The sequence below is a fragment of the Notolepis coatsorum genome (assembly GCF_963971535.1).
Source record: "Notolepis coatsorum genome assembly, chromosome: 9".
NCBI classification, from domain to species: Eukaryota; Metazoa; Chordata; class Actinopteri; order Aulopiformes; family Paralepididae; genus Notolepis; species Notolepis coatsorum.
The window spans coordinates 27743269-27769196 of record NC_140173.1 but is presented as its reverse complement, the minus strand read 5'-3'; the positions used below and the strand labels follow the sequence as shown (position 1 = coordinate 27769196).

The window sequence follows — 25928 nt, the reverse complement described above, 5'->3', positions numbered from 1 at the left end:
CTCTCCCCCCTCATCCGAGGCTCTGACACCATCAACCTCTTCAAAACCAAGCTAAAAACCCACCTGTTCACACTTGCCTTCACGCAACACGGCCCCGCTCCCAAGTAGCCCACCCCTGACTCTTTTAAGCCACAGATTCCGTTGTTTTGTTTTGTTGTTTGTTTTGTTTGTTAATTTCAACCACTTCATCCAATTGGACAGCACCTTGCTTCCTTTTTTTATCTCTTTTATCTTATTTGTTTCTTCCTGTTGTTACTATACACAGATATTCATAGTTTTTTTAAATTTTTTATCTTTTATTTTATTTTTTTATCAATTTATATTTTTCCATCCTTTCCTTGTACAGTGTCCTTGAGTCTGAGAGAGGCGCTTCTCTCTTAAAATCCAATCTATTATTATTATTATTATTATTATTATTATTATTATTATTATTAGACCTCTACTGATGAGTCATAGTGACTCTATCACATAAAGACATAGACCCATATATCAATGTTAATATAGAAACACATATATTAATGTTATTATAGAAACACCTATATTAATGTTATTATAGAAACACATATATCAATGTTAATATAGAAACACATATATCAATGTTATTATAGAAACACATATTAATGTTTTTTTATAGAAAATCACATGTCAATGTTAATAGAAACACAGAAATCAGCAGACAAAGGGAACAGAACATGTTGAAATATAATGTGGTTTTAATTCAGTAAAGAATATAAACATGGTATACTGTAACTATACGAGTGGACAAAACTGCCTATACAATAAATGTGCCTCCTACTACATGGCAAAGTACTTATGATTCATTGGCGGTAGTTATAAAATATCCATACTCATTTCACACAAGGCAACAGTGTTTATATGTCTGTCAGACTGGTTGTACACAAGGCATCATGGTGTTCATATGTCTGTCAGACTCATTTTACACAAGGCAACAGTGTTTATATCTGTCTATGTTAAGAAGCACCATGTAGGATTTGGTGGAAGTATCTTCAAGTTAAAGTGTATCCAGCTAAAATCATAATCGTCATGGTAGCGCATTAAAGCAGACCTGAACCACCACTGTGCTGTTCTACAAAGTCTGTGTTGTGAGACCTATTGATTCTATAAACACAGAGAAACCCAACAAGTGGACATGGAGTGTGTGTTGTGAGACCTATTGATTCTATAAACACAGAGAAACTCAACAAGTGTTGTCAGTCACCCGGTTGATAATGCAGGTGTAAATATTCCACTGTTAAAATGCATAGACACGCACGCACGCACACACACACACACACACACACACACACACACACACAGACAAGGAGCATAATTATGTCCATTCGGTCACAATGACTCACAGAGTTTAATCACAGATTTGGAACAGGCACGTTCCAGCCTCCTGCACACATTCTCCACAGTGTCTCTCAGAAGCTCTTCCATCGCAGGATGGAGAGGACGGCGTGGATGAAGTAGAGAAGAGTTGCCACATAGGAAAACACCTGCATAACCAGACAATATCATTATACATAAAAAATATCATTTATTTTTAAAAGCTGCAGGTTATCTGAAATGAGAAAAAAGAATTAAACAAAAAACCAACCTTCTTACTGTCCTCTACTGTCACTCTTCCTAATATAATAACATACACTCAACACTGCAGCACTCAAGTCTGAACACTTTGATGAACATTGTTACTCAGCTGATAGAGTTGTACCCTTCCTGCTGACTTGTCGTACAAAACCTGTAAGTCGATTTGGATAAAAGCGTCAGCTAAATTACAAAATGTGAATGTAATTAATGAGAGCATCTTAACCATCTAAATGAGTTTGAGGTTTTCTGGTTTTTTAATGTTTCCAAATCATGAAGTAGCATGTGATGATTTGTTATCCATTTTTCATAGACACTAGCCTTTTAACATACAGTATACTACTGTAGCAAGGGAGACGACTGAAAGAACCACGTACAACCGTCTAGATTAGATTCAATTCGATTAAAATGTATTGTCATCATACAGCACAAGTACAGTACAACGAAAAGAAGTTTTCGGCATCCAACCAGAGCGGGGAGTGATCTAGATGAGTCAGGCTGTATCACTCCTAGAGTAGAGAGTGATCTACAGATGAGTCAGGCGGTATCACTACAGACGAGTCAGGCTGTATCACTCCTAGAGTAGAGAGTGATCTACAGATGAGTCAGGCGGTATCACTCCTAGAGTAGAGAGTGATCTAGATGAGTCAGGCTGTATCACTCCTAGAGTAGAGAGTGATCTAGATGAGTCAGGCTGTATCACTCCTAGAGTAGAGAGTGATCTACAGACGAGTCAGGCGGTATCACTTCTAGAGTAGAGAGTGATCTACAGATGAGTCAGGCTGTATCACTCCTAGAGTAGAGAGTGATCTACAGACGAGTCAGGCGGTATCACTCCTAGAGTAGAGAGTGATCTAGATGAGTCAGGCTGTATCACTCCTAGAGTAGAGAGTGATCTACAGATGAGTCAGGCTGTATCACTCCTAGAGTAGAGAGTGATCTACAGATGAGTCAGGCTGTATCACTCCTAGAGTAGAGAGTGATCTAGACGAGTCAGGCTGTATCACTCCTAGAGTAGAGAGTGATCTACAGATGAGTCAGGCTGTATCACTCCTAGAGTAGAGAGTGATCTAGATGAGTCAGGCTGTATCACTCCTAGAGTAGAGAGTGATCTACAGACGAGTCAGGCGGTATCACTCCTAGAGTAGAGAGTGATCTAGATGAGTCAGGCTGTATCACTCCTAGAGTAGAGAGTGATCTAGATGAGTCAGACTGTATCACTCCTAGAGTAGAGAGTGATCTAGATGAGTCAGGCGGTATCACTCCTAGAGTAGAGAGTGATCTACAGATGAGTCAGACTGTATCACTCCTAGAGTAGAGAGTGATCTACAGATGAGTCAGACTGTATCACTCCTAGAGTAGAGAGTGATCTACAGATGAGTCAGACTGTATCACTCCTAGAGTAGAGAGTGATCTAGATGAGTCAGACTGTATCACTCCTAGAGTAGAGAGTGATCTACAGATGAGTCAGACTGTATCACTCCTAGAGTAGAATGGGGCAGTTACAGTGTTGAGTGTGTGGTTTCAAATAGTAAATTGTATAATTCAAGTTCAAGTTTCAAGTTTCTTTATTAGTTTATTAGTCATACAGAAATACAGAATACTTTTGCATGAAATGCTTCTTTCTGTTTTGCTCCTGAGAGTGTGCTAGATAAAATAACAAGATAGTGTAAAATAGTATAATATAAGTGTAAAATAGAAAGTCAAGTACGTAAACAAGTGTAAACAAAACAAAAATGTTCAATATACATACAGTATATGTACAGTATACAGTCAGCTACTATACAGTACAGTGTAGAATGGTGAGGTATAGCTTAGCTTGTGGTGCCACCTTGTGGTGGTGAGGTGCAATGAGGTGCATGGGATTGATGCCAATAAATATAAAGTGTGTATTAGTGTCTAAAGTGGGTGCTACAGTGTGTTGTTTATTTAAAGTGAGTGTGGATGTGTGTGTTGTGGGTGTATTTGATGTTCTGTTATTGTTCATTGTTCATTGAGCATCCTGATGGCCTGGGGATATAAAAAGAATAATTGTATAATTGTAATGTATAGCATGGTGCATACACAAGGAAACTCAAAATCCTTCCCAAGTGTTGTTTTGGTAAATACCGGGGGTTTCTTTTAGCTATACAAAGAGCATCAGATGAACCTAATTCACCCCCAAAACTGATGCATTTGGTCTACATTGGCACTATAGCCAAGGCTGTCTAACCTCAGAGTGAAAGAGCTCTTACCACGGCAGCGATGTCGATGTGGTAGTAGTATTTGATTTCGGTCTGCTTGTACAAGCTAAAGGCAATGGTGACAGAAGCCAGATTCACCGAGGCACTGAGGTAGAAGAATGCTGCCAGTCCATGGTACACAGCATCCTGGAGACACACACACACACACACGCATGCACGCACGCACACACACACACACACATTACACACATATTGTATATAATAATAATAATAATTAATAATTAATTACATTTATATAGCTCTTTTCTAGACACTCAAAGCGCTTGATTTTATTTTATTTTATTTTATTAGACATTTAAAAAAAAATACAAGATTCCAGAAAAACGTCAAGGATGCTACACAAAAAAGTCAAGAGTTATTTCCATTGTGGTCCTTGGTCTCAGACAGACAAGCAATACAAAACATGACCATAAATAACAATTTGACAAGCTACACATGCGTTTTTTAAATTTTTTTTAATTTTTTAATTTTAAATTTTTTTTTATTATCTTTCTTCCCCTCCTTTTTCCCGATTTTTTTCTCCCATCCCACCCTTCCTGGTTGTTGCGTACTTTCCCCTACTGTTGGTCCGGGAGACCGGAGACTGTCACATGCTTTCCTCCGACGGTTGCGTACTTTCCCCTACTGTTGGTCCGGGAGACCGGAGACTGTCACATGCTTTCCTCCGACGCATGTGCAGCCTGGGGCAGGCCAACCTGGCCGCGCAGGCTCTCACCGGGGAGAGTGTAGCGTGTGGGAGGCCACACTATCTCTCCTCAGTTCCAACCCTCGCTGAGCAGGCGCCCCGACCGAACTGTAGGGGTCGCTGTCCACAACGCCCAGGACCCACCCTTCAGCTTTCCCACCCCCTGATACAGCCAATTGTATCAGTGTGAGAGGCCAGCCAAGCTGATAGCAACGCCGGGAGCTGGATTCGAAGAGGCGAATCCTAGTGTCTCCCGGTGTTGGTGACGAACGTAATCTCCGTGCGCCACCTGCCCCCCCCTGACATGAACATTTTTAATGCAGTACAAACGTAGCCACAGGCAACAATGTATCAGACAACATTTTCATGCATTTTAAAATCTAGTTTTTGACATTGTCGAAGAGCCACGATTTTACTTTTTTCTTAAAATTGTGTCGGCTACTAATGTAGGGTGGAAATGGCCTCCTTCACCACCACTGGTAGCACCCAACCTTGGGCTACGCAGGGGTTCGGCCCACTGCTCTTATTGACTGTTCTCAGGTCAGCTCTTACCGCTGCGGCCCACTGCTCTTATTGACTGTTCTCAGGTCAGCTCTTACCGCTGTGGCCCACTGCTCTTATTGATTGTTCTCAGGTCAGCTCTTACCGCTGCGGCCCACTGCTCTTATTGACTGTTCTCAGGTCAGCTCTTACCGCTGTGACCCATGCGGGGCTGCTCTTGTGGCTGCCGGCGGCGAAGATGGTCAGCCAGAGCGTCGTCATGGCGAAGCAGAAGACGGAGACGAACATCACCCAGCCCAGAGGGTTGGGTGGCGTCACGTAGGTGGAGGCCACCAGGATCCACACCAGACCACCAAACACCTGGAGGGAGAGGGAGGGATAGCTGGTTGATTGATTGATTGATTGATTGTATCTTTTTTTATTTATTTAAAAAAATATATATTTTACATGTAACAGACAATACAATACAATAACAATAATAATAAGGATAACAAATAAAATAAGACATAAAGAATTAAATTGAATCAAATAAATCCGCTATTGTAGGCCGGCCCTCCACCTCCAGCAAAAATGGAACGGTGTCCTCTATCTTCAAGACAGTTACGCCGTACAATGAAAATCTTACTTTACGCTAGTAAACCCCTTCACACAACATATAGACTTAAACTAGAATTCAAATATTAGGGAAAAGTTTTATGCTAAAAATAAATAATCTTAAAAAAGATAAATACAGTATAAAAATAAGGCACGGGTGACAGTATTGCACATTCAGTTCACAGTGTAGTGTAGAAGGGTATAAAGTGCTGCACGATGCATTGTTGCAAATAATGGTAGTGGAGGTGACGGTGAAGTCACAGCAGAGTGTCTGTGTAGCGTTCACAATGAATGAATGAATGAATGAATGAATGAATGAATGAATGAATGAATGAATGAATGACTGAATGAATGAAAACTTTATTTAACAGATTGCAGAATGGGTACAATACAGTACGGCTCAATACACACAATTGTTAAGGGGATGCAGACCAGAGAAAGACGTTTGTCTTGTTTACATCAGGGTCCACCATTTTCAATTCATAGTGACATTTATGACATACACAACATACATGACATCATGACATTTATGGCATAGGGACATACATGACATACAGGTACATAGTACTGTTACATTTGTGACATATATACGATAGGCAGTAGTGTTACCCATAGATCCTAACAGAGAATATACATATGATGGGGAGGAGGCTCTACATTAGGAGGGGGTGGGAGAGAAATATACATATGGTGTGGGGGGATGTTGAGGTGTCTGTGTAGCGTTCACAGTTCAGTCAGTCAGTGATGGGGGGGGGGGGGGGGGGGGGGGGTCGGGGGGGGGTTGTTGAGGTGTCTGTTTTTTTTTACCTTTTATTTACCCACGGTAGGTTCGCTGAGCACAGATGCTCTTTTTCAGCTACGCCCTGCTTCACATCCACACAGTTCCATTCACACCTGGGAGCTGCCCAGTACAACCACAGTCTGACACCATTGGCCACTGAGCAACTCCACTGGAGCAGTTGGGGGTTTAGTGCCTTGCTCAAGGGCACTTCAGCGGTTGGTGTTAATGGTATGAGAGAGAGTTATTCATTCACTTCCCCAGCCCAGATTTTTCCTGCTGGCCGGGGGATCGAACCGGCGACCTTCCGGTCACAAACCCGCTTCTCTAACCTTTAGGCCACCACTGCCCCCTGCGTCGGGAATCTGCGCGGGAGTAGACTCCCTCCAGCTTCAGTCTGTATTGTAGTCTGTATGTAATGTATTGTAGTCTGTATGTAATGTATTGTAGTCTGTATGTAATGTATTGTAGTCTGTACTGTAATGTATTGTAGTCTGTATGTAATGTATTGTAGTCTGTATGTAATGTATTGTAGTCTGTATGTAATGTATTGTAGTCTGTACTGTAATGTATTGTAATCTGTATGTAATGTATTGTAGTCTGTATGTAATGTATTGTAGTCTGTACTGTAATGTATTGTAGTCTGTACTGTAATGTATTGTAGTCTGTATGTAATGTATTGTAGTCTGTACTGTAATGTATTGTAGTCTGTATGTAATGTATTGTAGTCTGTACTGTAATGTATTGTAGTCTGTACTGTAATGTATTGTAGTCTGTATGTAATGTATTGTAGTCTGTACTGTAATGTATTGTAGTCTGTATGTAATGTATTGTAGTCTGTATGTAATGTATTGTAGTCTGTATGTAATGTATTGTAGTCTATATGTAATGTATTGTAGTCTGTACTGTAATGTATTGTAGTCTGTACTGTAATGTATTGTAGTCTGTATGTAATGTATTGTAGTCTGTACTGTAATGTATTGTAGTCTGTATGTAATGTATTGTAGTCTGTACTGTAATGTATTGTAGTCTGTATGTAATGTATTGTAGTCTGTATGTAATGTATTGTAGTCTGTATGTAATGTATTGTAGTCTGTACTGTAATGTATTGTAGTCTGTACTGTAATGTATTGTAGTCTGTATGTAATGTATTGTAGTCTGTACTGTAATGTATTGTAGTCTGTACTGTAATGTATTGTAGTCTGTATGTAATGTATTGTAGTCTGTATGTAATGTATTGTAGTCTGTATGTAATGTATTGTAGTCTGTATGTAATGTATTGTAGTCTGTACTGTAATGTATTGTAGTCTGTATGTAATGTATTGTAGTCTGTATGTAATGTATTGTAGTCTGTATGTAATGTATTGTAGTCTGTACTGTAATGTATTGTAGTCTGTATGTAATGTATTGTAGTCTGTACTGTAATGTATTGTAGTCTGTATGTAATGTATTGTAGTCTGTATGTAATGTATTGTAGTCTGTATGTAATGTATTGTAGTCTGTATGTAATGTATTGTAGTCTGTATGTAATGTATTGTAATCTGTATGTAATGTATTGTAGTCTGTATGTAATGTATTGTAGTCTGTACTGTAATGTATTGTAGTCTGTATGTAATGTATTGTAGTCTGTATGTAATGTATTGTAGTCTGTATGTAATGTATTGTAGTCTGTATGTAATGTATTGTAGTCTGTACTGTAATGTATTGTAGTCTGTATGTAATGTATTGTAGTCTGTATGTAATGTATTGTAGTCTGTATGTAATGTATTGTAGTCTGTATGTAATGTATTGTAGTCTGTACTGTAATGTATTGTAGTCTGTATGTAATGTATTGTAGTCTGTATAGTCAAGTCAAGTCAAGTCAAGTCAAGAGTTTTAATTGTCACGGCATACAGGTATACAATGAAATGCGGGTGGTCTTGCCCGCAACGATGTGCAATACAGTGGTACATATAATAGAATCAAAAGAAGAAACAACATTGTGCAGTAACAGATAGCAGGTAACATGGAGTGACATCTCGGTATCTGTACATAGTTATTTACAGCGCATGTGTGACATGCTAGTTAGCTTTGGTAGTGCAATACACTGTTCCTGTTATTCTAATTTAAAGTGACCTTTCCTTTGGCCATAAGTGTGCGTGTGTGCGACATGAGTGTGTGCCCGCTCATGTTAAAGTGTTAAGTGGCTGCTCGTGTGTGAGCGTGCACAGTGTGCGTGTCGTGTGTGTGTTCATGTGTGCTTGTGTGTGGACAGTTCAATGTTCTGAGCACTCAATGTACATTGTTCATGGCTCTGATGGCCTGGGGGAAGAAGCTGAGCCTAAGCCGCTCTGTCCTAGTAGCTGAGATTTGCAGGCGTCTGCCTGACCTCAGCAGCTGAAACAGGCTGTTATTGGGGTGGTGAGGGTCTTTCATTATCCTGCAGGCTCTGGATTTGCACCTCTTGTTGTATAGAACCTGCAGGGGGGGTAGTGCAATACCCGTGGTACGCTCGGCTGAGCGCACCACTTTCTGTAGGGCCTTCTTGTCCTGTGCCGTGCTGTTTCCATACCAGGCAGTGATGTTTCCGGTCAGGATGCTCTCTACAGCTCCTGAGTAGAAGGACTGGAGTATCTTCCCCGATACTCTGAACTTCCTTAACTGTCTCAGGTGGTAGAGACGCTGTTTCGCCTTCTTTACTACTGTGCCTATGTGTGTTGACCATGTCAGGTCCTCTGAGATGTGGACCCCCAGGTACTTGAAGCTGCTCACCCTGTCCACGGTAGCCCCGTTTATCATCAGTGGTGTGTGTGTCTCCTGCTGTCCTCTCCTATAATCCACGATCAGTTCCTTGGTTTTGCCAATGTTCAGGAGCAGGCTGTTGTCCTGGCACCAGCGTTCCAGTACCTCCACCTCCTCCCGGTAGGCCTTCTCGTCGTTGTCCGAGATCAGCCCCACCACCACCGTGTCATCTGCGAACTTCACTATGGAGTTGGAGCTGAACTTGGCCACACAGTCGTGTGTGTAGAGTGAGTACAGCAGGGGGCTCAGAACACAGCCCTGGGGGGACCCGATGCTCAGGGTGATGGTGTTGGAGGTCTGACCCCCCACCCTGACCGCCTGGGGTCTTTCGCTCAGAAAGTCCAGTACCCAGGCGCTCAGGGCGGAGCTCAGACCTAGCTCGATCAGCTTGTCCACCAGTCTGGTGGGGACTATGGTGTTGAACGCTGAGCTGTAGTCAATGAACAACAGTCTCACATAGCCCCCCTTCTGACGGTCAAGGTGCGAGAGGGTGCTGTGCAGTACCTGGGAGACCGCGTCGTCGGTGGACCTGTTTGTCCTGTATGCAAATTGCATAGGGTCCATATCACTGGGGAGGGAGGCACAAATGTGGTCCTTGACCAGCCTCTCGAAACATTTCATGACCACAGAGGTGAGTGCCACCGGTCTGTAGTCATTTGGACATGCTGGGGAGGGTTTCTTCGGCACAGGGATGATGGTAGACCTCTTGAAGCAGGCAGGGACCACTGACTCCGCCAGTGATTGATTAAATATGACGGTGAACACAGGGGCCAGCTGGTTGGCACAGGTCTTGAGTATACGTCCTGTTATGCCATCTGGGCCAGCAGCCTTCCTGGTGTTCACCTGCATAAATGCTCTTCTCACACTGTGTATGTAATGTATTGTAGTCTGTACTGTAATGTATTGTAGTCTGTATGTAATGTATTGTAGTCTGTATGTAATGTATTGTAGTCTGTATGTAATGTATTGTAGTCTGTATGTAATGTATTGTAGTCTGTATGTAATGTATTGTAGTCTGTATGTAATGTATTGTAGTCTGTACTGTAATGTATTGTAGTCTGTATGTAATGTATTGTAGTCTGTATGTAATGTATTGTAGTCAGTATGTAATGTATTGTAGTCTGTATGTAATGTATTGTAGTCTGTATGTAATGTATTGTAGTCTGTATGTAATGTATTGTAGTCTGTACTGTAATGTATTGTAGTCTGTATGTAATGTATTGTAGTCTGTATGTAATGTATTGTAGTCTGTATGTAATGTATTGTAGTCTGTATGTAATGTATTGTAGTCTGTATGTAATGTATTGTAGTCTGTATGTAATGTATTGTAGTCTGTACTGTAATGTATTGTAGTCTGTACTGTAATGTATTGTAGTCTGTATGTAATGTATTGTAGTCTGTACTGTAATGTATTGTAGTCTGTATGTAATGTATTGTAGTCTGTATGTAATGTATTGTAGTCTGTATGTAATGTATTGTAGTCTGTATGTAATGTATTGTAGTCTGTATGTAATGTATTGTAGTCTGTATGTAATGTATTGTAGTCTGTACTGTAATGTATTGTAGTCTGTATGTAATGTATTGTAGTCTGTATGTAATGTATTGTAGTCTGTATGTAATGTATTGTAGTCTGTATGTAATGTATTGTAGTCTGTACTGTAATGTATTGTAGTCTGTATGTAATGTATTGTAGTCTGTATGTAATGTATTGTAGTCTGTATGTAATGTATTGTAGTCTGTATGTAATGTATTGTAGTCTGTATGTAATGTATTGTAGTCTGTACTGTCCCTTGGCCTCTTTGATGGATGTACTCAGGTCGTATCTGGCCTTCTGGTATTCATCAGCGTTGCTCGATGCAAATGCAGTGGAGCGGGCACTTCACAGTTCATCCAGAGTTTTTGGTTTGGGTTATGTCCTGCAGCATTTTGTGGGCACAATGTTTTCCACACATGTACTGATGTGGCCAGTTACACTGGAAGCATATCCCTAAAGCCACAGTAGAGTCATGTTGTGGAAATATTATCATGTCATTATAGATCTGTGTTGAAATATCATACGTTTTCGACTGTTCCTTTAAGGACTCCGAGGTGTGGAGAGAGAGGATGACTTTTAACCTAATCTTTTCCTTTTCTAGCAAGGTTGTTTTTCACTCCAGTTAGGGGCATGGCGAACAACACCGCCTAGCCAAGGCTGGTTCTCCTAACTGGGCCATTTAGTTTACTTTTCAGTGATATCTGAATGTCTATAGTGTTACGTCTTTCAATTGTGTATTAATGTACGTCTGACCAGAGCTTTTTGTCACTTTGTGGTCAGACGCTTGTGTGTGAACATGATGTATCTGTCTGTAAACTGATCACTTTTCCTGTGGCCACAGTGAAATAAACTATGTTTCTATTTTTAATAACTCGACTCAGAATGATTTACACAACGGCTCATCCTTTGTCCTTTAATAATTTCCATAACAGTCATCCCTCAAAGCAGCAGTTTTAAACACCGTCCCAGTTTGTACTCCCAAAGCAGTCATGGATCACCAGCTGAAATGTGGTCACACACTGTTCGAGGTGTGGCTGTAGGTTTGCTGACGACACAGCTGTGGTGCGCCTGATCTCTGCAAACAATGAGAGGGCCTACCTGGAAGAGGTGGAGAACCTGGCGCTTTGGTGCCAGGAGAACAGCCTCTCCCTGAATGTCAGCAAAACCAAAGAGATGATTGTGGACTTTAGGAGGTTGGGGGCCAGGGACTACAGCCCCCTCAGCATCTACGGGGCACCGGTCGAGAGAGTGAACAATTTCAAGTACCTCGGAGTCCACATATCCGAGGACTTGACATGGACCTCACACATAGACAGTGTAGTGAAGAAGGCACGGCAGCGCCTCTACTTCCTTAAGGACGTTCAAAGTGAGTCATAATTAGGGGTGGGAATCACCAGTTTCATCATGATACGATACGATATCGATTCTTTGGACAACGATACGATATTTGCCGATATCACAAAGTCTCTCACGATACAATACGATACGATTAGATTCAGGTGCCTGCGATCGATATGAGATGATATCATATGCCCATTTAACACAATCAGTAACATTTAGATCAACAAAAAAAAGGTAATGAAAATATCATTTGACATTTGTATTTTTGAGCTCTTCCAGACATTTAAAGGAAAATCAATCTATTGTTTTTAATACAAATAGACCTCCTGTTTTTATATATTGAGCTTTAAACTTTAAGCTAAATTTTTTGGAACTCAAAACTCACAACCTCCCTCTCCCAAACCGTTCCTACAACAATTTGTTGATGTTGCATGATCATGTATAGGCCTACATTTATTATGTATTATATTGTTTATGTTTAAATAACATTTAAACATCAAACTCCTCTGACCTCATCTGGTCTTTCCAAAGACGCGCGCACACACACACACAGAAAGGGAGAATGCTATGCTGTAACATCTACACACACGGAGCTACTGCTGTTGTTCTTGGGCGGATATGAGACTCGCCACAGGATTTTCAAAATAAGAGTATCGATATGAATCGATCTTATTACATCGCATCGATCCGATTCGATTGTTGATAATTACATCGATGTATCGATCTGGATCGATGTATCGTCCCACCCCTAGTCATAATATCTTAAATAACTTTTACTCATAGAGACAATAGAGAGCATCGTGACTGGTAACATCACCTCCTGGTTTGGGTATAGAGAGCAGACTGCACAGAGTGGCTCGATCAGCCGAATGCACAATTGGAGGTGGGCTTCCCGCTCTCCAGGACATTTACACCAGGCATTGCAGGGCCAAGGCTAAGAGAATAGTCAAAGACTCTAGTCACCAAAACAACTGCCTTTTTGCACTGCTGCGGTCAGGCAAGCGCTACCGGAGTCTCTCACTAACCACCACCCATCTACATGCATTGCACACACACCCACATGCACACACTCACTTTAAACAAACACTCACCTTTAACATTCACTTAGACACGTTAAAACCCTTTTAACACTACACCATATCTTATCTATTTATTCCAAAAGTATTTTCACTACATCCATACCTAATTTTTGCATGTTGCATTTTAAAAGTTAGCATTTTGTACTTTAGGTTGTATATTGTATATTTATTATAGTGTTTTGTATAGTGTTTGGAATTTTTTTAAACTCATTTTAATGTATGATGCACATTCTCAGGGGGCTCATACAGAACCAAGCATTTCACTGTAATGTACATGTAGGGGAGAGTGGGGTGAGTAGTGCCACTTTTTACTTAAAGTGCCTTTAAAGCAAGGGGATTACAGTAATGCCCCCAACTAAAATATGTACATATAGTTTAGGATGTTGTGCATCCCTGGGGACAATCACTTTGGATCTTAAATAAACTGTTTCAGAAATATAGCTTTAGAAAAAAAAGTGGTTTTGTGGCACAACTTGCCCCCGGTGCGGGGTAAGTTGTGACATTAGAGAGAATACACTGGGGTAAATTGTGCCATTGATAATTTTACGTAAAACAGATAATTTTAATCTCAAAAGCAGTAAAAGCATCCTGCAGATCTTCATCTCCTTTCCAACCTGACGTATAGTCTTCCCCTGTTGCACCTCTTTCACTGCTCTTTCCAACTTCTCAGAGGAGTTGAAACCCTGTCTGTCTTCCGTTTGTATATCTGCATGGCATGATGGATTTTGGTCTAAAATTAAGAATATCACATAGTTTTAGTGATCAAATGCAAGAATGCAATGTACAATAACAATAAAATACAATAAAGTAATATATATAGTTAATAAAATAAGTTGGGGCAACTTAACAAAGAGAATATCTGGCACAACTTAACCCAGGCCCTTTGGCACAAATCACCCCAAGCCTACCATTTTGAAAAAAATGCATCCCCCAGCTGTTTTGAGCTAGCATCATGCTAACTGTATAGACTCATGGTGTAGCTTACTAAAGCACTAAAACATGTGTGAACTGTTTTCAAAGTTGTCTATAATTGTTCAAACACAGCAATCAAAAAACCTTGATCATACACATTTTACGTAGCTGAAAAACAGTTTTTTGAACTTAAATGTGCTTACCTCTCAAGCCAGGTGTCTCCCTTCTCTGCAGGTTGAGTGAAATGGATGCCTCTTCAAAAATATATTGTCACATGACATGACCAACTTCTTCTATGGTTTTCTAGATAACAGGGGTGGAACTACATGCCCCTTGGCACTACTCACCCCACTCTCCCCTACTTATACGTGACAAATAAAAACAAACTTGAACTTGAAACTTGTAGGCTCCTCTTACATTGCTATAGACATGGTCCAGAGTGTTATTCTCCTTCTGCAGAAAGGTCACGTGCTGATGGCATTATATTGTGAAGGTGTACTGTGATGGTGTTATTTGCAGTGCCTAAGGTGAGGCCAATGACACTAAGTTACTCTATTCTGTTCAACAAATATCTGTAGTCACAAGTTTACTACCATTTACCACTCCTCTTCTCTCCTTTCATTTCGTCTCCTCTCTTCTCTTCTACTCTCTTCTCTTCTCCTCTCCACTTCTCTCATTTCCTCCCCACTCCTCTCCTTTCCTCTCCACTCCTCCCTTCTACACTCTTCTCCTCTCCTCTCCACTCCTATTGTCTCCTCTTCTCTCTTCTCCTCTCCATTCTTCTCTTCTCTTCTTCCCTCATCTCTTCTACTCTCCTCTATTATTTTATTGTATCCTCTCATTATTCCTCTTCTTTTTTCCTTTCCTCCATTCCCAGGCATGCGTTGTTCATGGGACGGGGTAGCACGGTGTGCAAGCTCACTGAGTATTAAAGATTTGAGCAGAAGCGCGTGCACGCACATGCATGGTTGTGCGCGCATGCGCGTGCACTCAAGAACGCGCTGCGCTCGACTCGGCTCGTCGTGTTTACCTGCCTCCCGGCGCTACCTCGCATTATCATAACAATAGCCGCTAGGCCGGTGTCTTCAACCACGTCCGCACATACAATGTATAAGTTAACAGTATCTGACTACCTGTCTTCATTCACCATCACAACTGCAAGGATCATGCCATCCAAGAAGAAGATGAGGACGAGTGCGACACTCGTTCAAAGCAAACTTAGTTTTGCTAAACCAGGAGTGGACGCCAGGAGCAGGAAGGCAAGTAACACTAACCTAACAGCAACAGCATTTGAACAGCTTTAATTTTTTAATATAGGCTTTTGTCCAGATTGACTAGCTAGGTTATTTACCTGTTTTGTTTCTCTTGAAAATAATCGTGGTTGATGATTGATGAGACATGACAAATGCGTGTTTACAGTCTTACAGAGTCCATCAGACATCAAGACATAATCATGTTATTATTCAATGTGATTCACTGCTTAATCTTGTACTGACAGAAATGCAGATATATTATTCTGCTATCATAACAAGGCCAGCCAAAGAAAAATGTATTTGCCACGCGATCACATTGGAAGAATAATAATAAAATAAAAATACGAATTCGTTTTTGTTTGTAATCTACTGTGTAGGCTATGTGGTTGGAATATAGTGAATCAATGATGTAGACCATGCAAAACCATGAAAGCATGCACTTTGAGCTGCAGTTTCTGTATGAAAGGCTATACAAACAAAGTGTATTATTATACATGTGCGCGAGGGAACATATGCGCATGCGCGCGGCGTCATTATCCTGCGTGCCGGCTCAGTCCATATTAACAACGCACCACTGTCCATTCCACTCCTCTCCTATTTTCTCTTATTATTTCCTCTCCTCAGCTCTCTGTTCATCCCCCTCCCCCTCCTCCTCCTCATGGAAACAGGGAGGAAGTAGAAGATAAGAGAGGGGAGGGGGAAGAGCCTAAGAGAGGGGAGAGGGAGGAGCCTAAGAGAGGGGAGGGGGAGGAGCCTAAGAGAGGGGAGGGGGAGGACCCCTCCCCTCTCTTATCGTCTACATTCTCCCTGTTTCTCCTTTGTTTTCCATTCCTTTTCTCTCCTCTTATCCACCCAGTTCCTCTCTCTACCATGTCCTCCACCACGTCACAGTTCCTCTCTCTACCATGTCCTCCACCCCGTCACAGTTCATCTCTCTACCATGTCCTCCACCCCGTCACAGTTCATCTCTCTACCATGTCCTCCACCCCGTCACACTTCATCTCTTACCATGTCCTCCACCCTGTCACACTTCATCTCTCTACCATGTCCTCCACCCTGTCACAGTTCATCTCTCTACCATGTCCTCCACCCCGTCACAGTTCATCTCTCTACCATGTCCTCCACCCTGTCACACTTCATCTCTCTACCATGTCCTCCACCCTGTCACACTTCATCTCTCTACCATGTCCTCCACCCTGTCACAGTTCATCTCTCTAACATGTCCTCCACCCTGTCACAGTTCATCTCTCTACCATGTCCTCCACCCTGTCACAGTTCATCTCTCTACCCTGTCCTCCACCCGTCACACTTCATCTCTCTACCATGTCCTCCACCCTGTCACAGTTCATCTCTCTAACATGTCCTCCACCCTGTCACAGTTCATCTCTCTACCATGTCCTCCACCCCGTCACAGTTCATCTCTCTACCATGTCCTCCACCCTGTCACAGTTCATCTCTCTACCATGTCCTCCACCCTGTCACAGTTCATCTCTCTAACATGTCCTCCACCCTGTCACAGTTCATCTCTCTACCATGTCCTCCACCCCGTCACAGTTCATCTCTCTACCATGTCCTCCACCCTGTCACAGTTCATCTCTCTACCATGTCCTCCACCCTGTCACAGTTCATCTCTCTACCATGTCCTCCACCCCGTCACAGTCCATCTCTCTACCCTGTCCTCCACCCCGTCACACTTCATCTCTCTACCATGTCCTCCACCCCGTCACAGTTAATCTCTCTACCATGTCCTCCACCCCGTCACAGTTCACTGAAGTCTTTTTCCAAGTCACACCCTGTTAATGTCTGTAGGTCCCAGTGACGAATATCTCGCTGTTTTGACCAGAATAGTAGTTATTTTAAGGGATATAGAGTGTCACTCTTCTTCTCTCATGGACAAGTCCCACCCTGAAGACATGAAACCGTGCCCACAGTAGTGGATAGTGGACACCATGTCCCCAGGCCAGGCTTTTACCCACACGTGATCTTTAAGCACACAAAAACAAAATACCATCACCTCCCAGATCAGTCATATTTCTGGAAACACAACAACAAATCACCAGTACACTAGGGCAGTCAGAATCAATTTCAATATTTAAATTCCGTTCAAATCTGAAAAAAATATGTGAATACGAAACTGCCAGTTGAATGTAAACAAAAAATATCCATCACTGGTTCATGCTCCTTTTTGTGATTTCGGAAGCACAGCCCAGTGTCCAGTCTGCTTTGATGTGGTGATAATGTATAGATGTTATCGTTGATATTCTAATTTAATTTGAATTAGTCTCATTTCAGCTCGTTCATGTTGGAATGGTATCAGGGAACTGACAACCCTACCCTATAGATGACCAGTTCTCTAAGGGAAGCCTCTCTCTCAGGCAGAGAAATATATTGTTTTGTTCAGGTGTGATATCAGCCTACAATATTTGCCCATTTCAAATATTTGCCCTTAGCCAAACCCTAAAGCCTTTGTTTTCACATGGCTAGACCAGGCTGACCATATCCCTACAGCTACGGGCTAAAATAGCCAGATGTCCTGTTCAACTACAACAGCATAAAATCAGAACCAAAATACATCTGAAAATTGGTTTCAAATATTCAAACCACTTCAGGTCTACTTGACTTAAAGTACTTGGCTTAAACAACGTTTGCACGATTAGTTTAATAGACCACTCATGATCATGATTGGTAATACATTCAAGTGACACAAGAAAAATCATTTTCCTTTCTCATTTGCTTGCATCCCTCAATTTAGTCATTATGCCAATTCCCTCCTGGTCATTGCACTGCCCCTACTGTCGGTCTCGGGAGGGTGTAGACTACCTTACTGTCGGTCTCGGGAGGGTGTAGACTACCCTACTGTCAGTCTGTGGAGGCTGTAGACTACCCTACTGTCAGTCTGTGGAGGGTGTAGACGATCCTACTGTCAGTCTGGGGAGGGTGTTGTAGACGATCCTACTGTCAGTCTGTGGAGGGTGTAGACGATCCTACTGTCAGTCTGTGGAGGGTGTAGACTACCCTACTGTCAGTCTGTGGAGGGTGTAGACTACCCTACTGTCGGTCTGTGGAGGGTGTAGACTACCCTACTGTCGGTCTGTGGAGGGTGTAGACGATCCTACTGTCAGTCTGTGGAGGGTGTAGACTACCCTACTGTCAGTCTGTGGAGGGTGTAGACAATCCTACTGTCAGTCTGGGGAGGGTGTAGACGATCCTACTGTCAGTCTGGGGAGGGTGTAGACTACTCTACTGTCAGTCTGGGGAGGGTGTAGACTACCCTACTGTCAGTCTGGGGAGGGTGTAGACTACCCTACTGTTGGTCTGGGGAGGGTGTAGACTACCTTACTGTCAGTCTGGGGAGGGTGTAGACTACCCTACTGTCTGTCTGTGGAGGGTGTAGACTACCCTACTGTCAGTCTGGGGAGGGTGTAGACTACCCTACTGTTGGTCTGTGGAGGGTGTAGACTACCCTACTGTCAGTCTGGGGAGGGTGTAGAGACGACCCTACTGTCAGTCTGGGGAGGGTGTAGACTACCCTACTGTTGGTCTGGGGAGGGTGTAGACTACCCTACTGTCAGTCTGGGGAGGGTGTAGACTACCCTACTGTCAGTCTGGGGAGGGTGTAGGGAGGGTGCAGACTACCCTACTGTCAGTCTGGGGAGGGTGTAGGGAGGGTGCAGACTACCCTACTGTCAGTCTGGGGAGGGTGTAGGGAGGGTGTAGACTACCCTACTGTCGGTCTGGGGAGGGTGTAGACTACCCTACTGTCAGTTTGGGGAGGGTGTAGACTACCCTACTGTCGGTTTGGGGAGGGTGTAGACTACCCTACTGTCGGTCTGGGGAGGGTGTAGACTACCCTACTGTCTGTCTGTGGAGGGTGTAGACTATCCTACTGTCAGTCTGGGGAGGGTGTAGACTACCCTACTGTCTGTCTGTGGAGGGTGTAGACGATCCTACTGTCAGTCTGGGGAGGGTGTAGACTACCCTACTGTCAGTCTGGGGAGGGTGTAGACTACCCTACTGTCAGTCTGGGGAGGGTGTAGACTACCCTACTGTCTGTCTGTGGAGGGTGTAGACGATCCTACTGTCAGTCTGGGGAGGGTGTAGACTACCCTACTGTCTGTCTGTGGAGGGTGTAGACGATCCTACTGTCAGTCTGGGGAGGGTGTAGACTACCCTACTGTCAGTCTGGGGAGGGTGTAGACTACCCTACTGTTGGTCCCAGAATACAGCAGATAAGACGTAACTCTACACACTGAACCTGAACTAAATCTCATCCCAAGTACATAAATCTGTCATCTGTCACGAGTCTCTGTGTTTTCTGTGATTTTTGCGGTTTGCATTCATAGAGAAAATGTTTGACACCAGACTCTCTTCAGATACAATATGAGGGAAATGTGAGGATGTACAGTAGGTTCACCGCCCCAAGCAAGGTGGGTGAACAAGATAATTCCATTAATTTCAGGAGGAATATTCTAATTCTGTCTATAGATAGTAGTCTTCTGCGGCTGGGTGGCGCAGCGGACATTGCGCTTGTCACCAACTCAAGACACACCGGTCTCGAATCCGGCTGTCAGCGTTGCCTCCGGCTTGGGCCGGCCGTCATACTGACTCAATTGGCAGAGTCAGCGGGAGGGAAGTCGATGAGTGGTAATCTGGTCATTGTAAACAGCGACTCCTACAGGTCGTTCAGGGCGCCCGCACAGCAAAGACAGGAGATGGTGGGGGCAGTGTGAGCCTCCCACACGTTACACCTCGCCAATCCGCGCTGGCAGGTGAAAAGAAGTGGCTTGCTGCCTCCACATGTATCGGAGGGGACATGTGATGGGCTTCTATCCTCCCTACGACCAGCCAGTGAGGGGCACATGCAAGCAACGATCAGGACAGGGGAGGGAGAATTGGCACGAGAGGAAATTGGGATGGGAGAAAAATCACAGAAAAAGGAGGAGAAAAAGTAGATACAAAAAAAGATAGTAGTCTTCTATGTTTTAATATTTTCCTAAAAGGGGCTGTGCTCTGGACAAGCAAGTGCAATGTGGTATGTTGTGATGGAACTACCGCCGTAATTCAATGACTATTAAAGTCAAAACCATAGATCTGGGTCACGTAGCCCTTCATTTGAGAGAAAATCTTAATTTTCAGCAGTGACCACCATATTGGAAGACAGTGATGACACTAGCTCGCTCCCTGTCTATAGTGTCTATAGGAGAGTGCAAAGGGGCCTATTGTGCTCGGTCTAATAAAGCAGCAACCACATGGTCCAGTCTGACGTCATCTATTCCACAGTTTATATCCTAACTGTCCTGTAAGAACCGTCTAGCTCCAAAACAACAAGTCAACCTTTTTTAAGAAAATCTGAAAATAGTGGATTTTCACGTTGATGCACAGTTCCATGCGCTCATATACATGTTCTACAGTACACAATGGAAAGTAATGTCAGCTAACAATTACAGAAAAACAATAATAATAATAATAATAATAATAATAATAATAATAATAATAATAATAATAATAATAATAATAATAATAATAATAATAATAATAATAATAATAATAATAATAATAATAATAATAATAATAATAATAATAATAATAATAATAATAATAATAATAATAATAATAATAATAATTAACCTGTTCCACCCGACGGGACCGGATCCGGTCCCAAAATGGCATCTGGTCATAAATCAATATTTTTCCGAGTGATGCAAAAAATGTATACGTTAGTTTAGCAATAGGTTAAAAGTGCCATTAGATACAGTAGTTTTAAGTTTTCGATTTACTGAAGTCTATTGCGAGACGGCGACCATTTTGGAAATTTTTAACAATGGGAATTGTAGTCTTTTTGCGGCCATTTTGTGCAGGGCATCTATAGCTGCCGATCAACGTTGGAATTTTTTCGAACTACACTTCCTGGCAGATTCTGTGGTGGTTCAAAGTTCAGCGTTCTGAATGAATTATATCAATAACTATTATTATTCGGGATAATAAGACGCAAAAGGTAACGTTTTTGACAAATATTGAAACACAGTTAGTTTCTCCTCCCTATTGTTAGCATGTAGCAACAATTAGATCTGAAATTAGTTTCAAAATGGTTGCACTGTGGTGAAAATAAAAAGGTACAGTAAATTACAGTAGATATCATTATCTGTTCTTATGCACGCCTGGTGATACTAAATCCAAATTGAACTCGGGCATTTGAAAGATAATATATGTATATATATATATATATATAAATGTGCGAATTGGCTATAATAAGATAATTTATAAGCCTCCTATTCTATATTCTATAATAATATTTCAAATTGCATTGGTCCGGATGGGAGAATTCAGTACTGTATCTACATAACCTTCTGTTTAATCATCTTCCCTTTATTAATTTCCTTAGCTTTTTTGTACACATGATCTCAAGAAGGTACTTAACGAGATCAGTGGCAGTTTTTTATGTTTGGTCATTATTAGCATGGTGTTATTCACTGTCAAAGATGCAAAGAAAAATCATAATTCATATTCTCCTTTGTTTCATCACAATTTAACCAAGCCTAGTAATAGACACAATATTTCTGACACTGTGAATACATAATTCCCTGAGGTCTATAGATGTACCTAGATACCAATAATCTGTTAATGGACCTTGTAGAAGTGGAGCAATATTCCATTTACCTATATATTTTAGGCGGATTTTCACCACGGGTGGAACAGGTTAAATGTATAATAATAATAATAATAACAACAATAATAATGATGATGATAATAATGGGGTCTACTAATAATAATTAATAATAATAATAATTTTTATTAAAAAGTCAATAATATCCTCTAATAATCATAGCCATCTGTCCTGTATCAGACTCACCAGTTCAGGCACATAGAGGATGTCTGGTGCTGTGGTAAATATCCCCAATCCACTGGGCAGGCTCTCCATTTGCTCCGCAGTAGCAGCTGCCATCGCTTGTCTTCTGCCTTCTCCCTTTACAGACCTGCCCTCCGCTCCAGACTAACGGAGCCACACCAGGTGCTCAGGTGTTCTTATAAGAAAGAGAAGTTAGCAGACCAACCCTGTTCTCTGTGGCTGCTGTTGTTTCAGCCGCGGGCCTCGCCCACCGCTGGCCGCACACACCGCTGCTCCTCACCGGAGCACCGAAGGCTCCTGGTTTGATTCCGGCTGCTCATGGCAGTGTGTCAAAGTGTCCTTGAGCAAGACACTTAACCCCTAACTGCTCCTGATGAGCAGGTCGGCACCTTGCATGGTTACCTCCGTCGTCGCTGTGTGAGTGTGTGAGTGAACGGGTGAATGTGAGGCATAAGTTGTAAAGCGCTTTGGATAAAAGCGCTACCTAAATGCAGTCCATCCATCCATTTGTCAATGCACTTTACGGTTACTTTTGCACTCTGGTTAGATGCCAATGTGTTTTCCTTGTACTGTACCTGTGCTGCATGATGGCAATAGATTTTAATGTAATCTAATCTAAACATTCATAAAGCATGCATAATATGCATGCTTTATGAATGAATGAATGAATGAAATGAATGAATTAATTTATGAACGAATGCATGGTAGATGAAAACTAGCTCATTAGCTCATTCTGGCACATTTACATTGATGTGGAAACTGAAGATGTTCATTAATGTGCACTGTCCCTGGGTAAAAAAATAAATAATAATAATTTAACTTAACTTAACAATAATCTCCCAGAGGGTATTAAGGCCTACTACAATGGCCTACTCCAATAAACCAGCGCGATCTTGCTTCAAATATGTAAATAATGTAGAATGTGTACATATTACAAATAAGTAATATATTGACATATTTATTTACGTATATATACAAATAAGTATATATACTGTATTACATATTCAAACATGTTTAACCTTTAACGTTTTCAGAAAACGTTTGAGTTCCCCTACTGGGGAACAAACCCAGGGCACTCGCATCTTAACCATAACTGTTCATATAATTTGTCTAATGATATTTAGTACAGAGTAGGTGATCCCTGAAAGGATTTGAACTCTTCTATAGAACCTAGTATCCTGGGGCTAAATTACAGCAAAGCATAATGAGCACCTCAGACGAAGAACCATATAACTTTGTTCACAAACTTTATTATCTGAAGATGGTAAGTTAGAGTGTTGTGTTCATTCATAGTTAAAAGACAGTAGAGGTTGAGTACTTTATTATCTAAAGATGGTAAGTTAGAGTGTTGTGTTCATTCATAGTTAAAGACAGTAGAGATTGAGTCCTTTATTATCTAAAGATGGTGAGTTAGAGTGTTGTGTTCATTCATAGTTAAAGACAGTAGAGGTTGAGTACTTTATTATCTAAAGATGGTAAGTTAGAGTGTTGTGTTCATTCATAGTTAAAGACAGTAGAGGTTGAGTACTTTATTATCTAAAGATGGTAAGTTACAGTGTTGTGTTCATTCATAGTTAAAGACAGTAGAGGTTGAGTACTTTATTATCTAAAGATAGTAAGTTAGAGTGTTGTGTTCACTCATAGTTAAAGACAGTAGAGATTGAGTAGTTTATTATCTAAAGATAGTAAGTTACAGTGTTGTGTTCACTCATAGTTAAAGACAGTAGAGATTGAGTAGTTTCTCTTGTGGTCTATCATATTCACACTCCAAGTGATTTAAATTAGCCTCACAACTGTAAATACATGGGTTTGTCCAACAAATTCCCAAACAAACGTATATGTTCTTCAGTGCAAGGGTTCAATTATGCTATTGCCTTAAATGTATTAGGTATTCCGGTACAGTCAAGGGAGTAGCAATACATTCTGGGCCCTGTGGATATGCTGTGTCCCTGGGCCCCTAACCCCTCCCCAGTCCAGACTCTCTGAGGGCCCTCCCCCAGCTTGGGGCCCTGTGTAGTCAGTCCCACTACTTGCATAATGAGGCTTAATGCAAGATACAAATCCCTTGCTAAGCTTGTCTTTTCTGCACTCTCCAAAAAGAGCCAAATATTACGAAGTTGATTGAGTATCAAAGACATTTATTTCATTATAGTTTCCAATAATTTTTGCAAAGTGAGATCAAATATTTACATATTGAAATTGATAGAAATTGGTATAAAAAAATAATCTTAACATGGAACATAAAATATATCGTGGAAATGTCATTCATACCATCAAGATTCCAGATAATAATAATGCTTATTGTTTTAAATTTAACAAGGGGGCATGATAGGGAAGGTAAAAGGATATTTTCTGTCAGATTATTAGTAATTAGATTCATAGTAAACATTGCATTTGGAAATAGAACACGTCAGTCACTTGGTATTCCACTGGTGCCTGAAGAATTGTGTTCATCATCATCAGCCTACCGCCATTCGACAAATGTGGGTTTCGAAATCCCACATTCGACACATTCAATTCCTTTGTAATTATCCCAGGTGATACAAATACTGTGTAAACATTAAGGAAATGTCAAAGGTTTCGAGACTGTGTACATAACACGCTTTAGTTTGTTAATTAATGGACCGAGTAGCCAGTGTGCAGTAGGTTACAATGTTCTTGTCAATCATTGACCATGTTACCAAAAGGCCCTTCCTCCAAAACCTGTGATGGTCAGTAACATTAGGAGCAGCAGGGTCCCCCCCCCCCCCCCGGACCATCTGGGGCCCCACACCACCAAAGGCCCAGAGAGCCCCAGGATTCTTGTGTTTTATAAGTTGCATCATTTCATTCATTTCAATTGGAATGGCATCCTAACAAGAGGGATTCAGCACCAGATTAGCCCCTTTCGTGACTGTGATGCACCGAGTGAATCCAAGGTCACTTGCTCCTCAATAGGAAACCAACCTATATGTTTCGGACAGAGATACGGGATGGTTTGAAAACTCGGCGTTGCTACTAAACATTTAAAATATTTTTTATAAACGCCGAGCTTTCAAACCATCCCGCATCTCTGTCCGAAACCCTCGTGCAACTGTGAGTACCTTTGACATTTCTCTGTGATACTTGTATAACAAACGGTTCGGCCAGAACCAGTCCTTCATGGTAAATCTAGGTTGGTTTCCTATTGAGGAGCAAGTGACTGTGGATTCACTCGGTGCATCACAGTCACGAAAGGGACTCAGCACCAGAGTAGCCTACCAGGTGACTGACGTACTAACAAGACGGACTCAGCACCAGAGTAGCCTACCAGGTAACTGACGTACTAACAAGACGGACTCAGCACCTGAGTAGCCTACCAGGTGACTGACGTACTAACAAGAGGGACTCAGCACCAGAGTAGCCTACCAGGTGACTGACGTACTAACAAGAGGGACTCAGCACCAGAGTAGCCTACCAGGTGACTGACATACTAACAAGAGGGACTCATCACCAGAGTAGCCTACCAGGTGACTGACGTACTAACAAGAGGGACTCAGCACCAGAGTAGCCTACCAGGTGACTGACGTACTAACAAGAGGGACTCAGCACCAGAGTAGCCTACCAGGTGACTGACGTACTAACAAACCTAATCATTATCAATGCTTCAATGTGTTCTTAGTTCTGATGTTAATTTATTTAAGTTATTAACAACTTTGATTGATTGGCAAGTTCTATTTCTGATATCTATATATGTATATACATGGATGTCCCCCCCCCCCCCCCCCTCCCTCTCTCTATCATCTCTGTGGCGGTTCATTCCAGCTGGAGCCAG

The 25928-nt window shown here is 41.8% G+C and overlaps 1 protein-coding gene across 1 annotated transcript; it reads right to left on the bottom strand.

Annotated features, from left to right (window-relative positions):
- Window positions 1–853: 853 nt before the first annotated feature.
- On the bottom strand, window positions 854–22263 carry LOC311234072 (myelin and lymphocyte protein-like). Its single transcript, XM_084321173.1, has 4 exons — window positions 22139–22263; window positions 5209–5376; window positions 3822–3956; window positions 854–1499 (listed from the first exon to the last, which is right to left on the bottom strand). The coding sequence occupies exons 1-4, from the start codon at window positions 22229–22231 to the stop codon at window positions 1425–1427; spliced, it is 471 nt and encodes a 156-aa protein (XP_084177299.1). The 5' UTR covers window positions 22232–22263; the 3' UTR covers window positions 854–1424.
- Window positions 22264–25928: the final 3665 nt, after the last annotated feature.